Below are 26,070 nucleotides of genomic sequence, written 5' to 3'. Positions count from 1 at the left end.
TCTTCATTTCTGAAGGAGAGGCATGAAGGGACTCATGAGGATGATGACAAGTCATTGGCTTCTTGTTGGTCTCCATCTCTTTCCAAACATCAACAGTTACTCAAGTTAGGAAAACTGAGCAAAGAACTCAGGCCTTACATTTTCCTTAAACACTCAAGTATTTAAAAAATGAGTATTTAAAATAGAATGGGAAATTCATTTTGAGTTTGGCTAATCCCTAAAGTAGAAAAGAAATGATTTTCAGAAATCTGATTATTAATATAAGACAGAACCCAAACAAGGAAAGTCAGAGTGGGAAAGGACAGAGAAAAATGAGAAAAATTCCTTGTCTAAGATGGCAAGTCTTCACTGAGATGGGTTAACAATTCTTTCAGAGTAATTTTATTTATTTATTTATTTATTCATTTATTCATTTATTTATTTATTGAGACAGGCTCTTGCTCTGTCGCCCAGGTTGGAGTGCAGTGGTGCGATCTTGGCTCACTGCAACCTCTGCCTCCTGGGTTCAAGCAATTCTCCTGCCTCAGCCACCCCAAGTAGCTGGGACTACAGGTGCATGCCACCACACCCGACTGATTTTTGTATTTTTAGTAGAGACAGGGTTTTGCCATGTTGGCCAGGCTGGTCTTGGACTCCTGACCTCAGATGATCCGCCCACCTCAGCCACCCAAAATGTTGGGATTATAGGCGTGAGCCATCATGTCCGGCCCTCTTTCAGAGTAATTTTAATTAAAGCTATTTTTTGTTAATTTTGAATGGATAATATTTATAGATAGTAATAAATCTGAACAGAAAAAGTCTATCTAAATAGAAAAATCCTCCCCCTTCCCACTTACCCCCAGCCATCTAGGTGGAGATCCAGAAGGCAACCAGTTTAACCAGCTTCTTGTATATCTTGTGTATCCTTCTCAAGATGATCTATGCACAATCAGATATATGGCCCTCTTATTTTATCCAAATGGGAATCTACCAGATATACTGTTCTCCCCTTGACTTTACCCTCACTTAAATACACATCTTACATGGACTGAAATTTAAGGTATCAGTATGAACTTGTGATTTCTAGAATATTTGTAATTACAAATATGTACATGTATATGTGCATATACATGCATATATTTACAGCTGCTGTCTGCTGAAAGAGCCTACAAACAAAGATACCAAGTAGTAATAGCACATCTTGCATCCAGATCTTGGACTCTAATACTTTTCAACACCAAAAGGAACCAGGGCTCTTGAGAGAAATGGCCGGTAACAAAGCTGGATCAGAGCATGCCTGAGAGGGACCTAGATGATCACATTAGGCCAGAAAGTAAGGAAGTGCCAAAAAAACATGATAGGGACATGTCACAAGGACACAAGCGTCAGCTTGAAGGGGTTCCCGCTGGCCAAATCTGGGACAGCCAGAGCACCACAATAATTGAGAGCAGCAATGAATTACAAACCACTGAAAAACTAAGAATCCAAAACGATAATATACAAATAGGGGAGAAGGGAAAGCTGTAGCTTACAGTAAAATACCAAATTCTGATTAGTAAATGATGAGAGTACTGGAGTTGGAAAACCATTATTTTGTAACCAATAAATAAAGGTTGTTTCAGGCAAGAATCTTCAATGGATATTAAAGAGAGATTGGACTTTTTAGAGGAGCATATATTTGCATGATCTTAAAGTGTCTATGCAAAGATTATTAGTTGCGAGGGAAAGAATCTATCTAATATTTGGGAAAGTGGACAACACTTTGACTAGGGGATCAAAATTCACATCACCAATAGGGGACAGACGAGCACCGTGGGCTTCCAGGCAATACTCCGAGAAGAACATGTATCACTTAAGTAGCATAAAAGATGAAGAAAGGGCTGGGTGCAGTGGCTCACACTTGTAATCCTAGCACTTTGGGAGGCCAAGGTGGTTGGATCACCTGAGGTCAGGAGTTCGAGACCAGCCTGACCAACATGGTGAAACCCTGTCTCCACTAAAAAAAAACACAAAAATTATCCGGGCGTAATGGCAGGCGCCTGTAATCCCAGCTACCCAGGAGGCTGAGGCAGGAGAATCACTTGAATTCGGGGGGGCAGAGGTTGCAGTGAGCCAAGATCACGCCATTGCACTCCAGCCTGGGCAACAGAGCGAAACTCCATCTCAAAAAAAAAGATATGGAATACGTCCTAGAAAGTTCCTTTTGTCTCCTTCCAACTAGTCTCCACCACCCTCATCCCTAACAGCAGCCACTGTTTTGATTTTCTATCACAACATAGTTTTGCCTACTCTTGAACTTTTTCTAAAAGGAATCATAATCATACTGCTTAGTGTCTAGCTTCTTTCTCTCAAGAGAGCATGTTTGAAATGTATCCATGTTGTTGAATGTATCAGTACTTCACTCCTTTTCATTGCTTAATAGTATTACATTATATAAATGTGCCACAACTTATATATACTCTTCCGTTGACCAGCTGATGGACATTCCTGTGTATGTCTTTTTGTGAATTTGTGTTTTCATTTCTCCTGGTTGGGTCATAGGTTAGGTGTATGTTTACTTTTAAAGAAACTATCAGTCGGGCACAGTGGCTCACGCCTGTAATCCTAGCACTTTGGGAGGCTGAAGCGGGTGGATTACTTGAGGTCAGAAGTTCAAGACCGGCCTGGCCAACATGGTAAAACCACATCTCTACTGAAAATACAAAAATTAGCTGGGCGTGGTGGTGGGCACCTGTAATCCCAGCTACTTGGGAGGCTGAGGCAGGAGAATGACTTGAATGCAGGAGGTGGAGGTTGCAGTGAGCTGAAATTGCGCCACTGCACTCCAGCCTGGGCAACAGAGCAAGACTCCATCTCAAAAAAAAAAAAAAAAACGGAAGAAAAAAAGAAACTGTCAGCTGTTTCCATTGTGGTTGTACCGTAACTTACCACTTTTATTGGCTACAAAGTACACTGATTGGGTAGATAATTATTTATTTAACCAGTCCCCTATTGTCAAGCATTAAGTTATTCTCAATCTTTTACCTTTATAAACAGCTTAATAATGAACATTGCTGTCTAAGCAGCTTTGTCCAGATGTGTGAAAATATCTATAGAATAACTTTACAGGTGGGTGAAAGAGGGTGTACATTTGAATCTTCTGTAAATACTGATAATTAGTCCTTCATATTGCTCATTACCAACTCCATTCCTACCAGCAAAATATAAGAGTGCTTGTTTTCTCATATCTGTTTGCCAGAGTTATAGGTAAAATTTTGAATCTTCTAGTTTTGTTTTTTTCTTCTGAGAATCACAATGTTGACTTTTTACTTTAGTTTCCTGTATTTATGTCACCCCTATATTTCAGATCTGTGTTTTGTTTCACCTGTACAATTTAGCTTCCTAACAAGTCCCTTTCTATCATTTTAGACACCACCTTCAGACGAATTTTACCATGTCACTCCCCAGCTAGAAAACCTTCCCTGGCGCCTGGTGTGGTGGCTCACGCCTGTAATCCCAACACTTTGGGAGGCCGAGGTGGGTGGATCACCCAAGGTCAGGAGTTCAAGACCAGCCTGACCAACATGGTAAAACCCCGTCTCTACTAAAAATACAAAAATTAGCCAAGTGTGGTAGCGCATGCCTGTCATCCCAGCTACTAGAGAGGCTGAGGCAGGAGAATCACTTGAACCCAGGAGGCGAAGGTTATGGTGAGCTGAGATTGTGTCATTGTATTCCAGCCCGGGTGACAAGAGAGAAACTCTGTCTCAAAAAAAAAAAAGAAAAAAGAAAAAAGAAAAAAGAAAACCTTCCCTGGATCCCCACTGGCTACTGAATAAAATCCAAACCCTGCATCCTCACACTGAAGATCTAGTCCATGTTTCTTACTCTTTCCTCCAAAAGATTACTGCTTACATGCTCCAACAAAAATGAAGCTTCCCATGGGCCTCCGTCCAGTGTGTACTTCCCGCCTTTATGCCTTCACACATATGGTTCCCTCAGCCCAGAAAACCCTTTTCTCCCTCTCGACCTGTTGAATCTTACCTTGCCCAGAAACCCTGCCCAAATGCCATCTTCGCCAGACGCCCTAACCAAATGAGACAAGATGAAAGGTCAAGCTTACCGGCACTTTCTTTTTCAATTCGTTTCGATAGTATTTAATGCCAATGTCAGTAAACGTCCTCTGGATAAAGCGAGATGGACGAAGGATGAATATAAGCTGTAAGTTTCCTGGAAATGCCACCTGCAAGCATCAGGAAAAGTGTCAGGAGGAGAGAGAAAACGTCATATCCATTACCAGGGTCTACGCTGGTCTCCCCTTACCCAAGATCAAGACCACTGAAGGAAAAGTTAAAATGAATGCCATGATGTAAATCTCACCAGATTTCAGGGCTGAAAGAGACCTTAGAGGTCAGATAAGCCTAACCCCTCCTGAAAAACCAAAGCTAACCAAACGAGCAAGCAAAAATGTTTTCTGATTATAAAAATGATTCATATTATTTACAGAAAAATTGGGAAATTAATAAAAGTATACATTAGAAAGTGAAAACTCACCCATGGGTTTTCACAGCCATACTTAATATTTCCATCTGTTTACTTATAGGATGTTTTCTTTGTTTAAATATCTTTATCATGGCTCATATTATTAAAATATTTTGTAACTGGCCTTTTCACTTAATGTTATACCATAGGCTTTTATTCCTGTTATTAATAAATTCTTTGGAAATATTATTTTTTATGGGTGTACAATTTATTTAACCAATCCCTTATTGTTAATCATTTAGGCTTTTTGATAATTTTACTATTGTAAATCATACTGAAATGAACATCTTTATCCACATCTTGGAATATTTTCTGAGGCTAGAATCATAGAATAATTACTGAATCAAAGAGTGAGCATTTTAAGTATCCTTGATGTATATTATTGCTAAGTTGCTTTCAGAAAGTATTGCCCTCATCTTAAGGCAAGGTTCTGAGCAATGAGATAGCCCAGGTTCATGTAATTGCTTAGGGGCAAACCTAGGAACCCAGGTCTCCATGGGAACTGCCACGGCTTTCCATTCTTCCAGTGGTTCCCCCAAAGCAACCTCCTATGGCGCTTTTTTTTTTTTTAATCTAAATCAGGTCTTTACTCCAGACTATTTTGATTCACTAGGACTGGGATGAAATCTAAGTATCAGTATTTTCAATGAGCACGTGAAGAGGTTCTGGCAGGTAGCCAGATTTGGGGATCCCTGCACTATAGCATGTTTTACATATAAAATGATCAATGTAATTCTGGAACAAATTAGGCTCAGATATTAGATTACTCATGTGTTATGTATGGACCCTGGAAAGCCAGAACTCTCTAGAGGCCAGACTGGAATAGTCATGGGCATCAATCATGGCTGCAGTTATCCCAAAGATAAATCCTATATCCAAAACTAAACTAAAGGGAGAAAACAATCCATGCAGTGATGGGAGGACTCCCTTCCCTATCTTTAAATGCAAGCTCCTAACAGAAGAACCTTGTGCTTTGTTGTCCCAAGACGGAAAGTATTGGCTGAGGCATAATTTGTGAATTTGGATGAGGCTCTAGAGCAATCTGACAGGGACTCCATGTGTGTGCATGTTTGCGTGTGTGACTCCTTCTGCAAGCAGGTTTAAGTGAGGTTTCAAATGTCCCTCTCCTGTCCTGCTTTACCAGACTACCATATCCATCCTCTTTAGCCAGTACCAACTGCTCCAGAGGGGCTATGCTCAGGTAAAAATGTTGACTTAGCTGGCCCTAAGGTGTCTCTGCTTGTGGCAGAGTTCACAAGTCTGAGGTCCCTACAGAGGAAGGACACATCTACTTGCTGAAAGACAACAAATAGGGTTCAAAAGCAGACTATAAGCAAAAGGAGGCCAATCCAAGGTGATATAATTTAATGCAAATGCAAGCACACCTCCCACCACACTACTTAAATATCATTGGGTCTGTTTTTGCCATTGTCTTTCTAATATATGAATAAATAATTTGGCTAGGTGCAGTAGCTCAAGCCTGTAATCCTAACACTTTGGGAGGCCAAGGTGGGCAGATCACTTGAGGTCAGGAGTTCGAGACCAGCCTGCCAACATGGTGAAACCCTGTCTCTACTAAAAATACAAAAACTAGCCAAGCGTGGTGGTGCATGCCTGTAATCCCAGCTGCTTGGGAGGCTGAGGCAGGAGAATCGCTTGAACCTGGGAGGCAGAAGTTGCAGTCAGCTGAGATCGCACCACTGCACTCCAGCCTGGTTGACACAGTGAGACACTGTCTTAATAATAATAATAATAATAATAATAATAATAATACTGAAATAAAGACTGTCTTAAATTGAATTGCCCCCAAAGCAAATCCTTGGACAAGGATTGGTGCAGGTATTTTGTCGGGGAAGTGATTCCAGGAAGCTCAAATGAGGGAATGCTAAGAAAGACAACAATGAATAGAGTGGCAATGTCTCAATGAGGTGGTTACTACCGTAGGCAAAGGGGGCTGAGACTCTCTGGGATACTGTGTGGAACACACCTCAGAATTGCCCCACTGCGGGTCTGGAAGCTGGGGTGTTTATCTTCCAAATCCTCTAACTCAATGGTCGCAGGTTACCCCTGGGGCATTAACTTTCCAGTACTCCCCACCTGCCCCTCTTCAGTGACCAGAGAAGTCAGTAGGTAGAGAGACTTAGGAAGTCTTTGACATGCTCAGAATTGTGTGCAGGTGACCTGCAGATGGCAGAGGAGATAGGGATGTGACATAACAGCACCTGTTACAAAGATCTTCCCAAAATTTGACATAAAATAATTGCGTTTTCCCTAGGACTTTGATATGAAATAGTTGAACAGACAACTTAAATGACTTTTATAATAAAAGCACAAAAATAAATATTTACGGCTATTCGTGTCAAGGACGCCTTTACAGAGCTCCACCTGTCTCTTCGTCTGTCGATGACAACAATGAATCCAATGCTGGCAGCCTCCACACTGCAAAGAAGGGTGGTCAGTGTCAGAGATTAGACCCATATGCTCCATGTGGCTCCCACACCAGAATACACCCTGGAGCCTCCACAGCACTCCAGGCTCACCGTGTAAACACCCTGCACAGCACAACCAACTCCCTCTCCCAGTCTGAGCCTGGGAATCTTAACAAAATAGATACTTTGTCTATCAGACCCACTTAAGGACTGCCTTTCTGGCTGGCAAATGCATGAAACACCAAAGGAACACATGTGTTCAAGCCCAAAGGAATATGCACGTGTCAGGTGAGCATCACATATCCCCAGTGTAGGCACAGGACCTCGAGGTTGAGCTCTGCCATCCTTCCACTCCCAAAGCAAACATTCATAGAGCTATCAGTACAGTAACATGCTCAGCTATGAGGCTCGAGAGCAATCTGAGAGGGAGTAAAGAGAGAGGTGTTAGGAATTAATACATGTCAGTGGGAAAAGCAACCCTGTCGCAGTGCCTGGCCTATTTATAAATAGGTCAAGACACCATATGCTTAAGAAGACATCATTATCACTAAGACCAAAAGGAAGCTGTTTGGTCCCCTCTCAAGTCCTCATGAAATTCTCACAGAATCCTTTGAAAGTAGAATTCTAAAAGTGAAAACATTTTTCTTATCTCCTTTGGGAAGAAGAATGCTACAGAGAAAAGAGCAAGGGCTTTGGAGCCTGGTTCAAATCCTAGTGTTGCCATTTACTAGCAGTGACTTACTAGCAGAGTTCACCTAACTCTGCTAAAATTCGGTGCTCTTCTCTGTAAAATGAGAATCATATTACCAGTAATGAGATGGTTAAAAGCACAGATTCTAGAACCAACTTGACTAGATTTGAATTCTGAATTCTATTGTGTGTGCTTTTGAGGGGTTGAGTGGTAGTTACTTAACCCCTGTAGTTTCTCGGACTCTTCGTTTGTAAAGCAGAAATAATAAAATGGTATCTATCTATGAGGTTGATATGAGGATTAAATGTGTGTGTGTGTGTGTGTGTACACATATATGTACAAACATGCAAAATGCTCAGAACAATGCCTGACACTTGGTAATGCTGTATAAGAACTAGCTATTATTCTTTCTTTCTTTCCTCCACTTCTATTATGTCTTATGTGCTTGTCACAGAGATAAAAAGAGATATAGTACATGATAAGTAGTTGGCCTATAGTAAACCTTCAGTAACTCTCTAATATTGGGTGAAAGGTGGGCTCTACCCTACAAAAGTGTGTACATGTGAATGAGGCAGAAGGTCTAAGCAAAACCTGCAAGAAAACATAAGTAGCTAATCTCAGTTAAGCATCACTGGGTTAATCGATTCTCACAGCCCCACACTGACCCAGGTTAGCTTGCTGAAAACTCATTTTAAAAATGAAAGTGAAATAAGGACATTTGCAGGCAACTAGAGGTAAGAGAATTTATTGTCATTAGACATACACTTGAAGAAATATAGATTCAGCTGATGTTTAGGAAGATTTTCACTCCTACCAAAAACAAACAAAACACTGGTAAAGTTAAAAGCTCATATTTTTCCTTAAACATGGGAGAACTCTGAAGACAAAGAAATATAAATGAACAAATTCCAGAGAGACTTAAGACCTTCCATAGAGAGCAAATACTAAAGGAGACCTTTACATAAAGTGGTGGTTGCCTATTCTGGGAATAGGCAAGCAAATGAATGAATCTGAAGGGAAATAATCCAACATGATAACTTGATTTTCTTTTTTTTTTTTTTTGAGACGAGTCTCACTTTGTCAGCCAGGCTGGAGTGTAGTGGCACCATCTTGGCTCACTGCAAACTCCACCTCCCGGGTACAAGTGATTCTCCTGCCTCAGCCTCCTGAGTAGCTGGGATTACAGGCATGCACCACGACACCCGGCTAATTTTTCTATTTTTAGTAGAGACAGGTTTCACCGTGTTGTTTAGGCTGGTCTCAAACTCCTGACCTCAGGCAATCCACCCACCTCAGCCTCCCAAAGTGCAGGGATTACAGGCGTGAGCCACCGCACCTGGCCCAGCATAGTAACTTGAATCTGCAAGAAGGAATGAAGAGTTATGTAAACGTTAAATATGTGAATATATAGTGTATACATAGTATTATCAACTATTTTTTTATTTCTCTGAAGACTACTGACTAATCAAAGTAAAAGTAACAAAGTATTATTATAAAATAAATGATGTCACAACAATAGCATGAAGAATGGAATGGAGTAAGTAAAATTACTTTTACTTATTATTAGCCAGGTGCAGTAGCTCACACCTATAATCCCAGCAACTTAGGAGGCCAAGGCGGGAGGATCGCTTGGGCTCAGGAGTTCAAGGCCAGCCTGAGCAATATAGCAAGACACTACCTCCACTAAAATTTAAAAAATTAGCCAGGCATGGTGGCATGTACCCATAGTCTCAGTTCCTCAGTAGGCTGTTGTGGGAGGATTGCTTGAGCCCAACAGATAGACTGGGCTCAAAACAAAAACAAAAACAAAAACCCCCAAAAAACAAAGTGCTATTAAAACTAGTATTGGGTGAAATTAAACTATACTATTTATATTGTATATAAAGTGGTATGAAATTAATCCCAGGTAGATTGTGCTAATTTAAAAACACATACTGTGACATTAGGAAATAATTGCTAAAAACTCAATAAAGGAGATAAACAGAATACTGAAAATATCTGAATAATTCAAAAGACGGCAGGAAAGGAGAAATAAGGGAACAAGTCAGAGATGGGCAGATTAAAACCCAACCATCTTAATAATCACATTAATTGGAAATGGCCTATAACACTCCATTTAAAATGCAAATAGCCAATGCAAAAACATACCAAAATGTAAAGACCATCCACACTATGAAGAAACTGCAACAACTAATGTGTAAAATAACCAGCTAGCATCAGAATGACAGGATCAAATTCACACATAACAATATTAACCTTAAACATAAATGGGCTAAATGCCCCAATTAAAAGACACAGACTGGCAAATTGGATAAAAAGTCAAGACCCATTGGTGTGCTGTATTCAGGAGACCCATCTCACGTGCAAAGACACACATAGGCTCAAAATAAAGGGATGGAGGAAGATCTACCACGCAAATGGAAAGAAAAAAAAGGCAGGGGTTGCAATCCTAGTCTCTGATAAAACAGACTTTAAACCAACTAAGATCAAAAAAGACAAAGAAGGGCATTGCATAATGGTAAAAAGATCAATGCAACAAGAAGAGCTAACTATCCTAAATATATATGCACCCAATACAGGTGCACCCAGATTCATAAAGCAAGTCCTTAGAGACTTGCAAAGAGACTTAGACTCCCAAACAATAATACTGAGAGACTTTAACACACCACTGTCAATATTAGACAGAGACAGAAAATGAACAAGGATATTCAGACTTGAACTCAGCTCTGGACCAAGCAGACCTAACAGACATCTACAGAACTCTCCACCCCAAATCAACAGAATATACATTCTTCTCAGCACCACATAGCACTTATTCTAAAATTGACCACATAATTGGAAGTAAAACACTCCTCAGCAAATGTAAAAGAATGGAAATCATAACAAATAGTCTCTCACACCACAGTGCAATCAAATTAGAACTCAGGATTAAGAAACTCACTCAAAACTGCACAACTACATGGAATTTGAACAACCTGCTCCTGAATGACTACTGGGTACATAAAGAAATGAAGGCAGAAATAAAGATGTTCTTTGAAACCAATGAGAAAAAAGACACAATGTACAAGAATCTCTGGGACACAGCTAAAGCAGTATTTAGAGGGAAATTTGTAGCATTAAATGCCCACACAAGAAAGCAGGAAAGATATAAAATCAACACCCTAACATCACAATTAAAAGAACTAGAGAAGCAAGAGCAAACAAATTCAAAAGTTAGCAGAAGACAAGAAATAACTAAGATCCGAGCAGAACTGAAGGAGATAGAGACCTGAAGAACCCTTCAAAAAATCAATGAACCCAGAAGTTGGTTTTGTGAAAAGATTAACAAAACAGAGACCGCTGGCCAGACTAATAAAGAAGAAAAGAGAGAAGAATCAAGTAGACACAATAAAAAGTGATAAAGGGGATATCACCACTGATCCCACAGAAAAACAAACTACCATCAGAGAATACTATAAACAACTCTATGTAAATAAACTAGAAAATCTACAAGAAATGGATAAATTCCTGCACACAAACACCCTCCCAAGACTAAACCAGGAAGAAGTCAAATCCCTGAATAGACCGATAACAAGCTCTGAAATTGAGGCAGTAATTAATAGACTACCAACCAAAAGAAGCCCAGAACCAGATAGATTCACAGCCAAATTCTACCAGAGGTACAAAGAGGAGCTAGTACCATTCCTTCTGAAACTATTCCAAAGAATAGAAAAAGAAGGACTCTTCCCTAGCTCATTTTATGAGGCCAGTATCATCCTGATACCAAAATCTGGCAGAGACACAACAAAAAAAGAAAATTTCAGGCCAATATCCCTGATGAACATCAGTGTAAAAATCCTCAATAAAACACTGGCAAATGAAACCCAGCAGCACATCAAAAAGCTTATCCACCACAATCAAGTCGGCTTCATCCCTGGGATGCGTTCAACATATACGAATCAATAAATGTAATCCATCACATAAACAGAACCAAAGACAAAAACCACATGATTATCTCAATAGACGCAGAAAAGGCCTTCAATAAAATTCAATACCCTTCATGCTAAAAACACTCAATAAACTAGGTATTGATGGAACATATCTCAAAATAATAAGAGCTATTTATGACAAACCCACAGCCAATATCATACCAAATGGGCAAAGCTGGAAGCATTCCCTTTGAAAACCGGCACAAGACAAGGACGCCCTCTCTCACCACTCCTATTCAACATAGTATTGGAAGTTCTGGCCAGGGCAATGAGGCAAGAGAAAGAAATACAGTGTATTCAACTAGGAAGAGAGGACATCAAATTGTCTCTGTTTGCAGATGACATGATTGTATATTTAGAAAACTCCATCGTCTCTGCCCAAAAGCTCCTTAAGCTGATAAGCAACTTCAGCAAAGTCTCAGGATACAAAATCAGTGTGCAAAAATCATAAGCATTTCTATTCACCAATAATAGACAAAGAGCCAAATCACGAGTGAACTCCCATTCACAAGTGCTACAAAGAGAATAAAGCACCTAGAAATACAATTTATAAGGGATGTGAAGGACCTCTTCAAGGAGAACTACAAACCACGACTCAAGGAAATAAGAGAGGTGACAAACAAATGGAAAAACATTCCATGCTCATGGATAGGAAGACTCAATATCATGAAAATGGCCATACTTCCCAAAGTAATTTATAGATTCAATGCTATTCCCATCAAGTTACCATTGACTTTCTTCACAGAATTGGAAAAAATTACTTTAAATTTCATATGGAGCCAAAAAAGAGCCCATATAGCTAAGACAATCCTAGCCAAAACAAAGTTGAAGGCATCATGCTACCTGACTTCAAACTATATTACAAGGCTACAGTAACCAAAACAGCATGGTACTAGTACTACAATAGATACATAGACCAATGGAACAGAACAGAGGCCTCAGAAATAACACTACACAACTACAACCATCTGATCTTTGACAAACCTGACAAAAACAAAGCAATGGGGAAAGGATTCTCTATTTAATAAATGCTGTTGAGAAAACTAGCTAGCCATATGCAGAAAACTGAAACTGGACCCCTTCCTTATGCCTTATACCAAAAAATAACCCAAGGTGGATTAAAGCCTTAAATATAAGACCTAAAACCATAAAAACCCTAGAAGAAAACCCAGGCAATGCCATTCAGGACATAGGCATGGCAAAGACTTCATGACGAAAACACCAAAAGCAATTGCAACAAAAGCCAAAACTGACAAATGGGATCTAATTAAACTAAACAGCTTCAGCACAGCAAAAGAAACTACCATCAGAGTGAAGAGGCAATCCCCAGAATGGGAGAAAATTTTTGCAATCTATCCATCTGACAAAGGGCTAATATCCAGAATCTACAAGGAACTTAAACAAATTTACAAGAAAAAAACAACTGCATCAAAAAGTGGGTGAAGGATATGAACAGACACTTCTCAAAAGAAGACATTTATGTGGCCAACGAACATATGAAAAAATGCTAATCATCACTGGTCATTAGAGAAATGCAAATCAAAACCACAATGAGATACCATCTCACACCAGTTAGAATGGCAATCATTAAAAAGTCAGGAAACAACGGATGCTGGAGAGGATGTGGAGAAATAGGAACGCTTTTACACTGTTGGTAGGAGAGGAAATTTGTTCAGCCATTGTGGAAGACAGTGTGGCAACTCCTCAAGAATCTAGAACCAGAAATACCATTTGACCTAGCAATCCCATTAGCAGGTATACACCCAAAGGATTATAAATCATTCTACTATAAAGACACATGTACACATATGTTTACTGCAGCACTGTTTACAATAGTAAAGATTTGGAACCAACTGAAATGCCCATCAATGATAGACTGGATAAAGAAAACATGGTACATATACACCATAGAACACTATGCAGCCATGAAAAAGAATGAGTTCATGGTGCTTGCAAGGACATAGATGAAGTTGGAAACCATCATTCTCAGCAAATTAACACAGGAACAGAAAACCAAACACCGCATGTTCTCACTCATAAATGGGAGTTGAACAATGAGAGCACATAGACACAGGGAGGGGAATATCACACAGTGGGACCTATCAGCAGGTGGGGGGGCGAGGAGAGGGAGAGAATTAGGACAAATACCTAGTGTAGATGATGGGTTGATGGGTGCAGCAAACCACCATGGCACATGTATACCTATGGAAAAAACCTGCTCGTTCTGCACGTGTGTCCCAAAACTTAAAGTATAATAAATAAATAAATAAATATTTTAAAAGGCAAATAGAGACAGAGTAAATACACTGCTTACAAAAGATACACTTTTGTGTATCAGGACAGAGTTAGATTGAAAGAAAAGGGTAGTAAAACATACACCATGCTATCACTAGTCATAAGAAAGCCAATGTGGTTATGTTAATATTTTTCAAAGTAGTATTTATGACAAGGAGTATTGGCAGAGATAAATTATTCATAAATATAAAAGGGCCGATTTATCAGGAACACATAAAAATCCTAAATATCTAAGCGTGCAATAACATTGCCCCAAAGACACTAAGCAAAAATGGGTAGAACTAAAAGAAAAACAGATAAATCCACAAAGTTTGAGATTCTAGAATTCCTCGCTCAGTAACTGATAGAACAAGCAGTCAAAAATTAGTAAGAACATAGACCTGACTTGGAAGAACGCAACATCTAGCAACACAGAAGATATTCTTTTCAAATGCTCATGGAATGTTTAACAAAATAGACCATTGTCTGGGTCATAAAGCAAGTATCAACAATTTTTTTTTTTTTTTTTTTTTTTTTGACGAGAACGAGACATTTATTTCAAGATTTCAGGAGAGGCCACCAGGTGTCTAAGGCTAGGCCCCAGAAGAGAGACAGCAGGGTGAGCTGGGAGCCCTGGATTCAAGCTCTGGCCTGCTGTTTCTGTGTGCCACATCTCAGGACAGGTCATGCATCCTTTTGAGTCTCTTTTTTTTTAATTATTATTATACTTTAAGTTCTAGGATACATGTGCACAACGTGCAGGTTTGTTACATATGTATACATGTGCCTTGTTGGTGTGCTGCACCCATTAACTCATCATTTACATTAGGTATATCTCCTAATGCTATCCCTCCCCCCTCCCCACTCCCCACAATGGGCCCTGGTGTGTGATGTTCCCCTTCCTGCGTCCAAGTGATCTCATTGTTCAATTCCCACCTATGAGTGAGAACATGCGGTGTTTGGTTTTCTGTTCTTGTGATAGTTTGCTGAGAATGATGGTTTCCAGCTGCATCCATGTCCCTGCAAAGGACATGAACTCATCCTTTTCTACAGCTGCATGGTATTCCATGGTGTATATATCCCACATTTTCTTAATCTAGTCTGTCACCGATGGACATTTGGGTTGGTTCCAAGTCTTTCCTAGTGTGAATAGTGCCACAATAAACATATGTGTGCATGTGTCTTTATAGCAGCATGATTTATAATCCTTTGGGTATATACCCAGTAATGGGATGGCTGGGTCAAATGGTATTTCTAGTTATATATCCCTGAGGAATCGCTACACTGTTTTCCACAATGGTTGAACTAGTTTACAGTGCCACCAACAGTGTAAAAGTGTTTCTATTACTCCACATCTTCTCCAGCACCTGTTGTTTCCTGACTTTTTAATGACTGCCATTCTAACTGGTGTGAGATGGTATCTCATAGTGGTTTTGATTTGCATTTCTCTGATGGCGAGTGATGATGAGCATTTTTTCATGTGTCTGTTGGCTGCATAAATGTCTTCTTTTGAGAAGTGTCTGTTCATATCCTTTGCCCACTTTTTGATGGGGTTGTTTGTTTTTTTCTTGTAAATTTGTTTGAGTTCTTTGTAGGTTCTGGATATTAGCCCTTTGTCAGATGAGTAGATTGCAAAAATTTTCTCCCATTCTGTAGGTTGCCTGTTCACTCTGATGGTAGTTTCTTTTGCTGCACAGAAGCTCTTTAGTTTAATTAGATCCCATTTGTCAAATTTGGCTTTTGCTGCCATTGCTTTTGGTGTTTTAGACATGAAGTCCTTGCCCATGCCTATGTCCTGAATGGTATTTCCTAGGTTTTCTTCTAGGGTTTTCATGGTTTTAGGTCTAACATTTAAGTCTCTAATCCATCTTGAATTAATTTTCATATAAGGAGTAAGGAAAGTATCCAGTTTCAGCTTTCTACTTATGGCTAGCCAATTTTCCCAGCACCATTTATTAAATAGGGAATCCTTTCCCCATTGTTTTTGTCAGGTTTGTCAAAGATCAGATAACTGTAGATGTGTGGTATTATTTCTGAGGACTCTGTTCTGTTCCATTGGTCTATATCTCTGTTTTGGTACCAGTACCATGCTGTTTTGGTTACTGTAGCCTCGTAGTGTAGTTTGAAGTCAGGTAGCGTGATGCCTCCAGCTTTGTTCTTTTGGCTTAGGATTGTCTTGGCAATGCGGGCTTTTTTTTGGTGCCATATGAACTTTAAAGTAGTTTTTTTCCAATTCTATGAAGAAAGTCATTGGTAGCTTAATGGGGATGGCATTGAATCTATAAATTACCCTGGGCAGTATGGCCATTTTCACGATATTGATTCTTCCTATCCATGAGCGTGGTATGTTCTTCCATTTGTTTGTGTCCTCTTTTATTTCACTGAGCAGTGGTTTGTAGTTCTCCTTGAAGAGGTCCTTCACATCCCTTGTAAGTTGGTTTCTAGGTATTTTATTCTCTTTGAAGCAATTGTGAATGGGAGTTCATTCATGATTTGGCTCTCTGTTTGTCTGTTATTGGTGTATAAGAATGCTTGTGATTTTTGCACATTAATTTTGTATCCTGAGACTTTGATGAAGTTGCTTATCAGCTTAAGGAGATTTTGGGCTGAGACAATGGGGTTTTCTAAATATACAATCATATCATCTGCACACAGAGACAATTTGACTTCTTCTTTTCCTAACTGAATACCCTTGATTTCTTTCTCTTGCCTGATTGTCCTAGCCAGAACTTCCAACACTATGTTGAATAGGAGTGGTGAGAGAGGGCATCCCTGTCTTGTGCCAGATTTCAAAGGGAATGCTTCCAGTTTTTGCCCATTCAGTATGATATTGGCTGTGGGTTTGTCATAAATAGTTCTTATTATTTTGAGATACGTTCTATCAATACCGAATTTATTTAGAGTTTTTAGCACGAAGGGTTGTTGAATTTTGTCAAAGGCCTTTTCTGCATATATTGAGATAATCATGTGGTTTTTGTCTTTGGTTCTGTTTATATGCTGGATTACATTTATTGATTTGCATATGTTGAACCAGCCTTGCATCCCAGGGATGAAGCCCACTTGATCATGGTGGATAAGCTTTTTGATGTGCTGCTGGATTCACTTTGCTAGTATTTTATTGAGGATTTTTGCATTGATGTTCATCAGGGATATTGGTCTAAAATTCTCTTTTTGTTGTGTCTTTGCCAGGCTTTGGTATCAGGATGATGTTGGCCTCATAAAATGAGTTAGGGAGGATTCCCTCTTTTTCTATTGATTGGAATAGTTTCAGAAGGAATGGTAACAGTTCCTCCTTGTACCTTTGGTAGAATTCGGCTGTGAATCCATCTGGTCCTGGACTTTTATTGGTTGGTAGGCTATTAATTATTGCCTCAATTTCAGAGCCTACTATTGGTCTATTCAGGGATTCAACTTCTTCCTGGTTTAGTCTTGGGAGAGTGTATGTGTCCAGGAATTTATCCATTTCTTCTAGATTTTCTAGTTTATTTGCATAGAGGTGTTTATAGTATTCTCTGATGGTAGTTTGTACTTCTGTGGGATCGGTAGTGATATCCCCTTTATCATTTTTTACTGCGTCTATTTGATTCTTCTCTCTTTTCTTCTTTATTAGTCTTGCTAGCGGTCTATCAATTTTGTTGATCTTTTCAAAAAACCAGCTCCTGGATTCATTGATTTTTTGAAGGGTTTTTTGTATCTCTATCTCCTTCAGTTCTGCTCGATCTTAGTTATTTATTGCCTTCTGCTAGCTTTTGAATGTGTTCGCTCTTGCTTCTCTAGTTCTTTTAATTGTGTTGTTAGGGTGTCAATTTTAGATCCTTTTTGCTTTCGCTTGTGGGCATTTAGTGCTGAAATTTCCCTCTATACACTGCTTTAAATGTGTCTCAGAGATTCTGGTATGTTGTAGCTTTGTTCTTACTGGTTTCAAAGAACATCTTTATTTCTGCCTTCATTTCGTTATGTACCCAGTAGTCATTCAGGAGCAGGTTGTTCAGTTTCCATGTAGTTGAGCAGTTTTGATTGAGTTTCTTAGTCCTGAGTTCTAGTTTGATTGGACTGTGGTCTGAGAGACAGTTTGTTATAATTTCTGTTCTTTTACATTTGCTGAGGAGTGCTTTACTTCCAACTATGTGGTCAATTTTGGAATAACTGTGACGTGGTGCTGAGAAGAATGTATATTCTGTTGATTTGGGGTTCAGAGTTCTGTAGATGTCTATTAGGTCTGCTTGGTGAGTTCAATTCCTGGATATCCTTGTTAATTTTCTGTCTCGTTGATCTGTCTAATGTTGACAGTGGTGTGTTAAAGTCTCCCATTATTATTGTATGGGAGTCTAAGTCTCTTTGTAAGTCTCTAAGGGCTTGCTTTATGTATCTGGGTGCTCCTGTATTGGGTACATATATATTTAGGACAGTTAGCTCTTCTTGTTGAATTGATTCCTTTACCATTATGTAGTGGTCTTCTTTGTCTCTTTTGATCTTTGTTGGTCTATAATCTGTTTTATCAGAGACGAGGATTGCAACCCCTGCCTTTTTTTGTTTTCCATTTGCTTGGTAGATCTTCCTCCATCCCTTTATTTTGAGCCTATGTGTGTCTCTGCATGTGAGATGGGTCTCCTGAATACAGCAAACTAATGGGTCTTGACTCTTTATCCAATTTGCCAGTCTGTGTCTTGTAATTGGACCATTTAGTCCATTTACATTTAAGGTTAATACTGTTATGTGTGAACTTGATCCTGTCATTATGATATTAGCTGGTTATTTTGCTCATTAGTTGATGCAGTTTCCTCCTAGCATCAATAGTCTTTACATTTTAGCATGTTTTTGCATTGGCTGGTACCAGTTGTTGCTTTCCATGTTTAGTGCTTCCTTCAGGATCTCTTGTAGGGCAGGCCTGGTGGTGACAAAATCTCTAAGCATTTGCTTGTCTGTAAAGGATTTTATTTCTCCTTCACTTTTGAAACTTAGTTTGGCTGGATATGAAATTCTGGGTTGAAAATTCTTTTCTTTAAGAATGTTGACTATTGGCCCCCACTCTCTTCTAGTTTTTAGAGTTTCTGCCAAGAATCTGCTGTTACTCTGATGGGCTTCCCTTTGTGGGTAACCCGACCTTTCTCTCTGGCTGCCCTTAACATTTTTTCCTTCATTTCAACTTTGGTGAATCTGACAATTATGTGTCTTGGAGTTGCTCTTCTCGAGGAGTATCTTTGTGGCATTCTCTGTATTTCCTGAATTTGAATGTTGGCCTGCCTTGCTAGGTTGGGGAAGTTCTCCTGGACAATATCCTGCAGAGTGTTTTCCAACTTGGTTCCGTTCTCCAGGTCACTTTCAGACACACCAATCAGACATAGATTTGGTCTTTTCACATAATCCCATATTTCTTGGAGGCTTTGTTCATTTCTTTTTACTCTTTCTTCTCTAAACTTCTCTTCTCACTTCCTTTAATTCATTTGATCTTCAATCACTGATACTCTTTCTTCCAGTTGATCAAGTCAGTTACTGAAGCTTGTGCATTTGTCATGTAGTTCTCGTGTCATGGTTTTCATCTCTATCAGTTCATTTATGGTCTTCTCTGCATTGGTTATTCTAGTTATCCATTCTTCCATTCTTTTTTCAAGGTTTTTAGTTTCTTTGCACTGGGTATGTAGTTCCTCCTTTAGCTCTGAGAAGTCTGATCGACTGAAGCCTTCTTCTCTCAACTCGTCATAGTCTTTCTCCGTCCAGCTTTGTTCCATTTCTGGCAATGAGCTGCGTTCCTTTGGAGGGGGAGATGCGCTCTGATTTTTTGAATTTCCAGCTTTTCTGCACTGCTTTCCCCCCATCTTTGTGGTTTTATCTGCCTTTGGTCTTTGATGATGGTGACGTACTGATGGGGTTTTGGTGTGGGTGTCCTTTCTGTTTGTTAGTTTTCCTTCTAACAGTCAGGACCCTCAGCTACAGGTCTGTTGGAGTTTGCTTGACGTCCACTCCAGACCTTGTTTGCCTGGGTATCAGCTGTGGAGCCTGCAGAAGATAGAATATTGCTGAACAGCAAGTGTTGCTGTCTGATTCTTGCTCTGGAAGCTTCATCTCAGGGGTGTACCCAGCCGTGTGAGGTGTGAGGTGTCAGTCTGCGCCTAGTGGGGGATGTCTCCCAGTTAGGCTCCTCAGGGGTCAGGGACCCACTTGAGCAGGCAGTCTCTCTGTTCTCAGATCTCAAGCTCTGTACTAGGAGAACCACTGCTCTCTTCAAAGCTGTCAGACAGGGACATTTACATCTGCAGAGGTTTCTGCTGCTTTTTGTTTAGCTATACCCTGTCCCCAGAGGTGGAGTCTACATAGGCAGGCAGGCCTCCTTGAGCTGTGGTGGGCTCCACCCAGGTGGAGCTTCCCGGCAGCTTTGTTTACCTACTTAAGCCTCAGCAATGGCGGGCACCCCTCCCCCAGCCTCACTGCCACCTTGCAATTAGATCTCAGACTTTTGTGCTAGCAATGAGGGAGGCTCCATGGGCGTGGGACCCTCCGGGCCAGGCGTGGGATATAATCTCCTGGTGTGCTGTTTGCTAAGACCCTTGGTAAAGTGCAGTATGGTGGGAGTTACCCGATTTTCCAGGTGTTGTGTGTCTCAGTTTCCCTTGGCTAGGAAAAGGAATTCCCTTCCCCCTTGCGCTTTTCAGGTGAGGCGATGCCTCGCCCTGTTTCAGCTCTCGCTGGTTGGGCTGCATCCGCTGACCAGCACTGACAGTCTGACATGCCGCAGTGAGATGAACCTGGTACCTCAGTTAAAAATGCAGAAATCACCCATCTTCTGTGTCGCTCACACTGGGAGCTGAAGGCTGGAGCTTTTCCTATTCAGCCATCTTGGGCGCCCCCTCAACAAATTTTAAATGATTCTAAACACAGAGGGTGTACTTCTGATCACCATGGAATTAAACTGGAACTCTAGTATTCTTCTCTTTTCTATTTCATTTATCTTTGGTTCTTTTTATTTTCCTTTACAATTTCCTTCCTTCTCTTTTCTTTGGGTTTATTATTCTCTTTTCTGACTTCTTAAGGGGAAGATTAGAGCACTGACTTTAAGCCTTTCTTCTTCTCCAATATAAGTATTTCAAGTTACAATTTCTTCTGAAGCACTACTTTTATCTATATCACATGAAAGTTGACATATCGTTTTTGTTATTGCTCAGTAAAAATGTTTTCTCACTTCCTTTGTGATTTCTTCGATTCATAGGTTACACAGAGGTGGTTGCTTAGCTTCCGAATGTCACTGGGCACTGATCATAGGGGACACAGAGTGAGCAAAACAGTTCTGCTGCACTAGCAAAAACATGTGAACGTCAAACACAACAACACTCATTCTAGATAGTCATAGCTGCTATTTATTGAGTTCTACAATTTGTCAGACTTATTTTTTTTTTGTCTCACTTAACCTAATGAAATAGATGTTATCACCATTTAACAGAGGAAGAAACCAAGGCTGATAGAACAGAATAACTTGCCTGACATCACACTAGCAAGCCTGGCTTTCAGACTCAGAGCTCTCTGATACTGATGCTCTTCACCCTATTCCATTGCTCCCTTCCACTGTTTTTTCACAGCAAACCTGCTTGTACCTTGTGGCAGTTTGATTTTGTATATTTTACTGCTCCTTTTCTTTTCTTTTTTTTTTCTTTTCTACTTAAACCATGTAATCACTGAAGGAAGTTCTAAGGGAGGCACCAGGACTCTTAAACAAGGTGAAGCTGGGAGAGGCTCAGCAAATATTAGATGGTTCATAAACACAGGCTATTCTTTCACCTATGAAATAAGCAGCTGCTGGCATATATGGTCTCCCTAGCCAAACTGAGGACAAGTGTTCCTCAGAACAAGACTTCTCTTCACTCCACACAGACTAAGACCCAACCAGAGCATCTGGGTAAATGGAGTGTGGGATCTGCTGGAAAAATACCTGTGAACAGAAAGGGCTGTGTCTCCTGACATAATTGTGTATAGGCCACAGTTCAGAAAGAGACAACGAATCATGACAATGACTTTAAATCATCCTCCCATAAGGTATACATGTTAGACAACACTCAGAAATGACTGCTGTGGTGGGATTTTTTTTTCACCCCCTCTTATTCAACAAAGGCATGAAAACTTCAACTAAACCAAATGTACGGGAAATGGGGTTTCTGGCCAATGTATTTCTTTAGGTAACACTTAGTTTTTACCCCTCTTGTTCCTTTTAACACTAAAGCCCTATGATGTGTCAGACACCTGCACAAATACTCTTTGATATGATTCTCATATTCACTCTGTGAGGCTGGTGATAACAATTCCATTTTATAGACAAGGAAACTAATCCTCAAGAATGTTTCAAAAAATAACTTGTGAAAGTCACATCCTATATGCAGAGTTAAGCGTCATTAGAAGTCTTCAGACTCCAAGACCAATGCTCATGCCACAAAATTCATTATGTCTTATTATAGAAAATATTGTAATACTATACTCCTTCATTTTCCAACCTTAGTAACTCCTCTGTCACAAATATAATTGAACTATTGATGAGTCACACCTGATATTCTGAAAATCACTAAATATGAATATGTAAGTATAAGAGATTGAGGTAAATATGTTCTGACCCCAAAATAGCAAAGAAGCATTGTGGTGGGTGTGGTATTTGCTTTCTTAAGTTTATACATATATATATACACATATGTATATATCAGAACCCGAGGGCTCAAGCAATCCTCCCATCTCAGCCTCCCAAGTAGCTGGGACTACAGGTCATACCACTGTGCCAGGCAACCTCTGATGTTAATATATTTTCCTATGATTTGCCTTTTTTTGGTAAGCAAGGTATAGAAAATATTTTGGTCAACTGAAATTTTAATGCATTGTCATCAGAACTGAGTCAAATGTAGGGTGACAAACCATCCTGTTTGTCTAGTACTGAGAAGTTCCTGGGACACATTATTTTCAGTGCTAAAAACAGTCTCAGGAAAATCAGGACAATTGGAAATCCTGATTCAAATACCTAATTCCAAGCATGAATATGATTGTCACCTAATTCCAAGCATATGGTGCTTCTTACTGGAAAAAATCAAACTACTCTTCAGGACTGTCTGTGTTTGCTGATGGTTACACTGTAAATTTAAGCAAATTTAGGAATTCCCTTTTGAATGGCAGTGCCCAGAATTGATCCTGGTATAGGGGATAAGATGATTAGCCTATGTCTTTTTAAATTTATTATTCTAATTCAGAGATAAAGTATCCATTATGGTTTCTAGTCTTGTGGCATTCTTTTGGCACCTTCATCTGCAAAATGGTGGGGACTAACAGAAGCTCATCTCAAATCATCCTTACAATTTTAACATTGTATGATTCACTGATTCTGCATAGTGACTTCAAGTCCCTAGGGACCATGGATATGCTTCTACAAATTCAGTTGGATTGGGCTGATCATTTTTATAGGGTTTGGAAGATATTATGAGATACAACTAAATTAAGAATGGAAGACACACGGGATGATTTTGTTGATCTCTCAAGTACCTCAGCATCTTCATCATACTTTCTCTCTCATCTCACTTCACCTTATCTCTTGCTATTTTCTTCAGTGCCTCATCCTGAGTGGAAAGTCACTCTCCATGTTCTATGTAGGAGAACTAGCATCTTCACTTAGAATGGACTAAAGGCGAGGCTGAGTGCAGTGGCTCACGCATGTAATCCCAACACTTTGGGAGGCTGAGGCAGGCAGACATCTGAGGTCAGGAGTTCAAGACCAGCCAGGTCAACATGGCAAAACCCCATCTCTATTAAAAATACAAAAATTAGCCGGGCGTGATGGTGCGTGCCTGTAATCCCAGCTACTTGGGAGGCTGAAGCAGGAGAATTGCTTGTACCCCAGAGGCAGAGGTTGCAGTGAGCTGAGATTGTGCCACTGCACTCCAGCCTGGGTGATAGAGAGAAACTCCAACTCAAAAAAAAAAAAAAAAAAAAGAATGGACTAAAGGCTGTGACTCTAGCATTCTCCTTGATATAATGGCAAGTCCCTGCCCAAGCCAATGGAAAGAAGCAGATGTGCTCCTTCTGCACAGGAAAGCCAGCAAAGAACAGTGCTTTGAGGGACATCAATAGTTCTTGAGTAAAAGGAGAGAGAATATGCAGAGCAACCAATGGCAGGGTATGCCCCTGCTCACCTCTTTTCTGGATCCTGATTTCAACTAACTTATTAGAAAAAAAGGATAATTGGAGATATATGAAAAACGACTGAACTATTTGGTTATATTAAAGTATATTTTGTGATGTGATGATTGTATTATTATGTTTGAAAAAGACCACTGTCTTGTAGAAATGCATGCTGAAATATTTACAGGCAAAATGATACATTATCTGCTTCAAGGTAACGACGAGAAGGAACATGGGTGGAGATACACACAAAACAAATTGTCCATGAGTTGGTTAATTGTTGAAGCTGGGTGATAGAAACGTAGGCGTTTATTATACTAGTCTGTTGGCTTTTGCAAATGTTTAAATTTTTCTGTACTTTGCATTTAAAAAATTTAAAGATTAAAAAAAAACCAAAGCCTCTTACGTGTTCATGAATAAACAATCTAGAGTTATAGAAAACTGAAGCTTTAGGAATCAGCTACACTCATTCATAGAAAATACCATATTTAGAGGCTACCTCCCCTTTATAGGAGGAAGGAACATGGTCAATGACTTAGTTCTGTGCTTTAATAATGAATCCCCTTCCATATCCTTGCAAGATGCCCACCCAGTTCCACCAGACACATCCAGTAATAGGATGTATTAGCTTGTTCCCGCACTGCTATAAAAAAAAAAAAATCTGAAGCTGGGTAATTTATTTTTTAAAAACAGTTTTAATTGGTTCATGGTTCTGCAGGCTGTATGGGAAGCATGGCTGGGGAGGCTTCAGGAAACTTACAATCACAGTGGAAGGCAAAGGGGAAGCGGGCATCTCTTATCGTGGCTGGAGCAGGAGGAAGAGAGTGAGGGAGGAGGTGCCACACAATTTTAAACAACCAGATCTTGTGAGAACTCTATGACAAGAACAGCACCAAAGGGGAAATCTGACCCCATGATCCATTCATCTCCCACCAGGCCCCACTTCCAACACGGGATTACAAGCTGACCTGAGATTTGGGCAGGGACACAAATCCAAACAATATCCAGGGCCTCCATTGCCTCCAAGCCAACGTAATTCTCTACTAGGCTGTCCAGAAAAGGAGGTAGCCCTTTCCCCATATTCAGTCAACTATTCCTTTCTATAGAGCTTCCACATGTCAAATTCCATCCTCTCACCACACTATTTTTTTAATAGGAAGAGAAGTGTAAACCAAAAATAAAATTATAAGCTCCCCAACCAACTGAATGGACCCTTCTTCTTGGCCAAGTGGATTTCAAAGAAACCTAAAAAACTAGTTCAGGCCATAACAGCAGGTGGGGTCAGACATGCCTCATTATACCCTCTTCCCTTTGGAATTCAGGCTCTACTGTCCAGCATTAACATTAAAAGAGATCTTAAGACTAACACAACAGATTATTTATAACAATAAGACGCCAAGTTCCAACCGGACTCTCGTATAGCGTCACATGACAGCAGGCCCTGAAAGAAACAATTACTTTTTCTGCAAAATATATTTCTTTGCCATATTTTGAAATGATCCTGCAAAGCTGTCTCTTGTGGGGAAAATCTACATTCTGCAGAGAACCCCCTTCCCTTTCCAGGTCTTTTCCTGATCCAGGAGAGATTTAACTGAGAGTCTGGTAACTTTTAAGGTCTGATAAGAGACATTTACCATCTATTCTCTCTAAAGCCTGCTACAGATCAAGAACTTTGGCTTCCACAACCCGCACCCTCCCACCCCACCCCGCTTATCTTAACCGCAAGCATTCCATTCTGCGGACTTCTACTCTTTAGATAATAACTTAACTCTACCAACCAATTACCAATCAGAAAATGTCTGAATCCACCTATGATCTCTCACCCAATGGTTCAAGTTTTCAAGTTTGGTCTCACCTTTCTGGACCAAACCAATGTACATCTTACATGTATTGATTGATGTTTGCCTGTAACTCCTGTCTCTGTAAAACGTATAAAATCAAGCTATTACCCAATCACCTTGGGCACATGCTTTCAGGATCTCCTGAGAATGTGTCATGGTGTTGTGGTCCCTACATTTGGTTCAGAATAAAGTTATTCAAATATTTTACAGAGTCTGGCCCTTTAGGG

The 26,070-nt window shown here is 40.0% G+C and overlaps 1 protein-coding gene across 2 annotated transcripts in view; it reads right to left on the bottom strand.

Moving 5' to 3' along the window:
* Positions 1-26,070, bottom strand: part of MCF2L2 (MCF.2 cell line derived transforming sequence-like 2) — a 261,670-nt gene that overhangs the window by 153,474 nt on the left and 82,126 nt on the right. For both annotated transcript variants that reach the window (XM_007971965.3, XM_073023421.1), the window contains exons 4-5: positions 6,849-6,939; positions 4,082-4,201 (exon numbers count right to left, since the gene is read on the bottom strand). In XM_007971965.3, coding sequence (XP_007970156.3) covers positions 4,082-4,201; positions 6,849-6,939 — 211 coding nt within the window. The remainder of the gene's footprint in view (positions 1-4,081; positions 4,202-6,848; positions 6,940-26,070) is intronic.

This window comes from Chlorocebus sabaeus, chromosome 15, assembly GCF_047675955.1.
Source record: "Chlorocebus sabaeus isolate Y175 chromosome 15, mChlSab1.0.hap1, whole genome shotgun sequence".
NCBI lineage: Eukaryota > Metazoa > Chordata > Mammalia > Primates > Cercopithecidae > Chlorocebus > Chlorocebus sabaeus.
The sequence above is the reverse complement of the archived record's forward strand: the minus strand, read 5'-3'. Positions and strand labels throughout refer to the sequence as shown.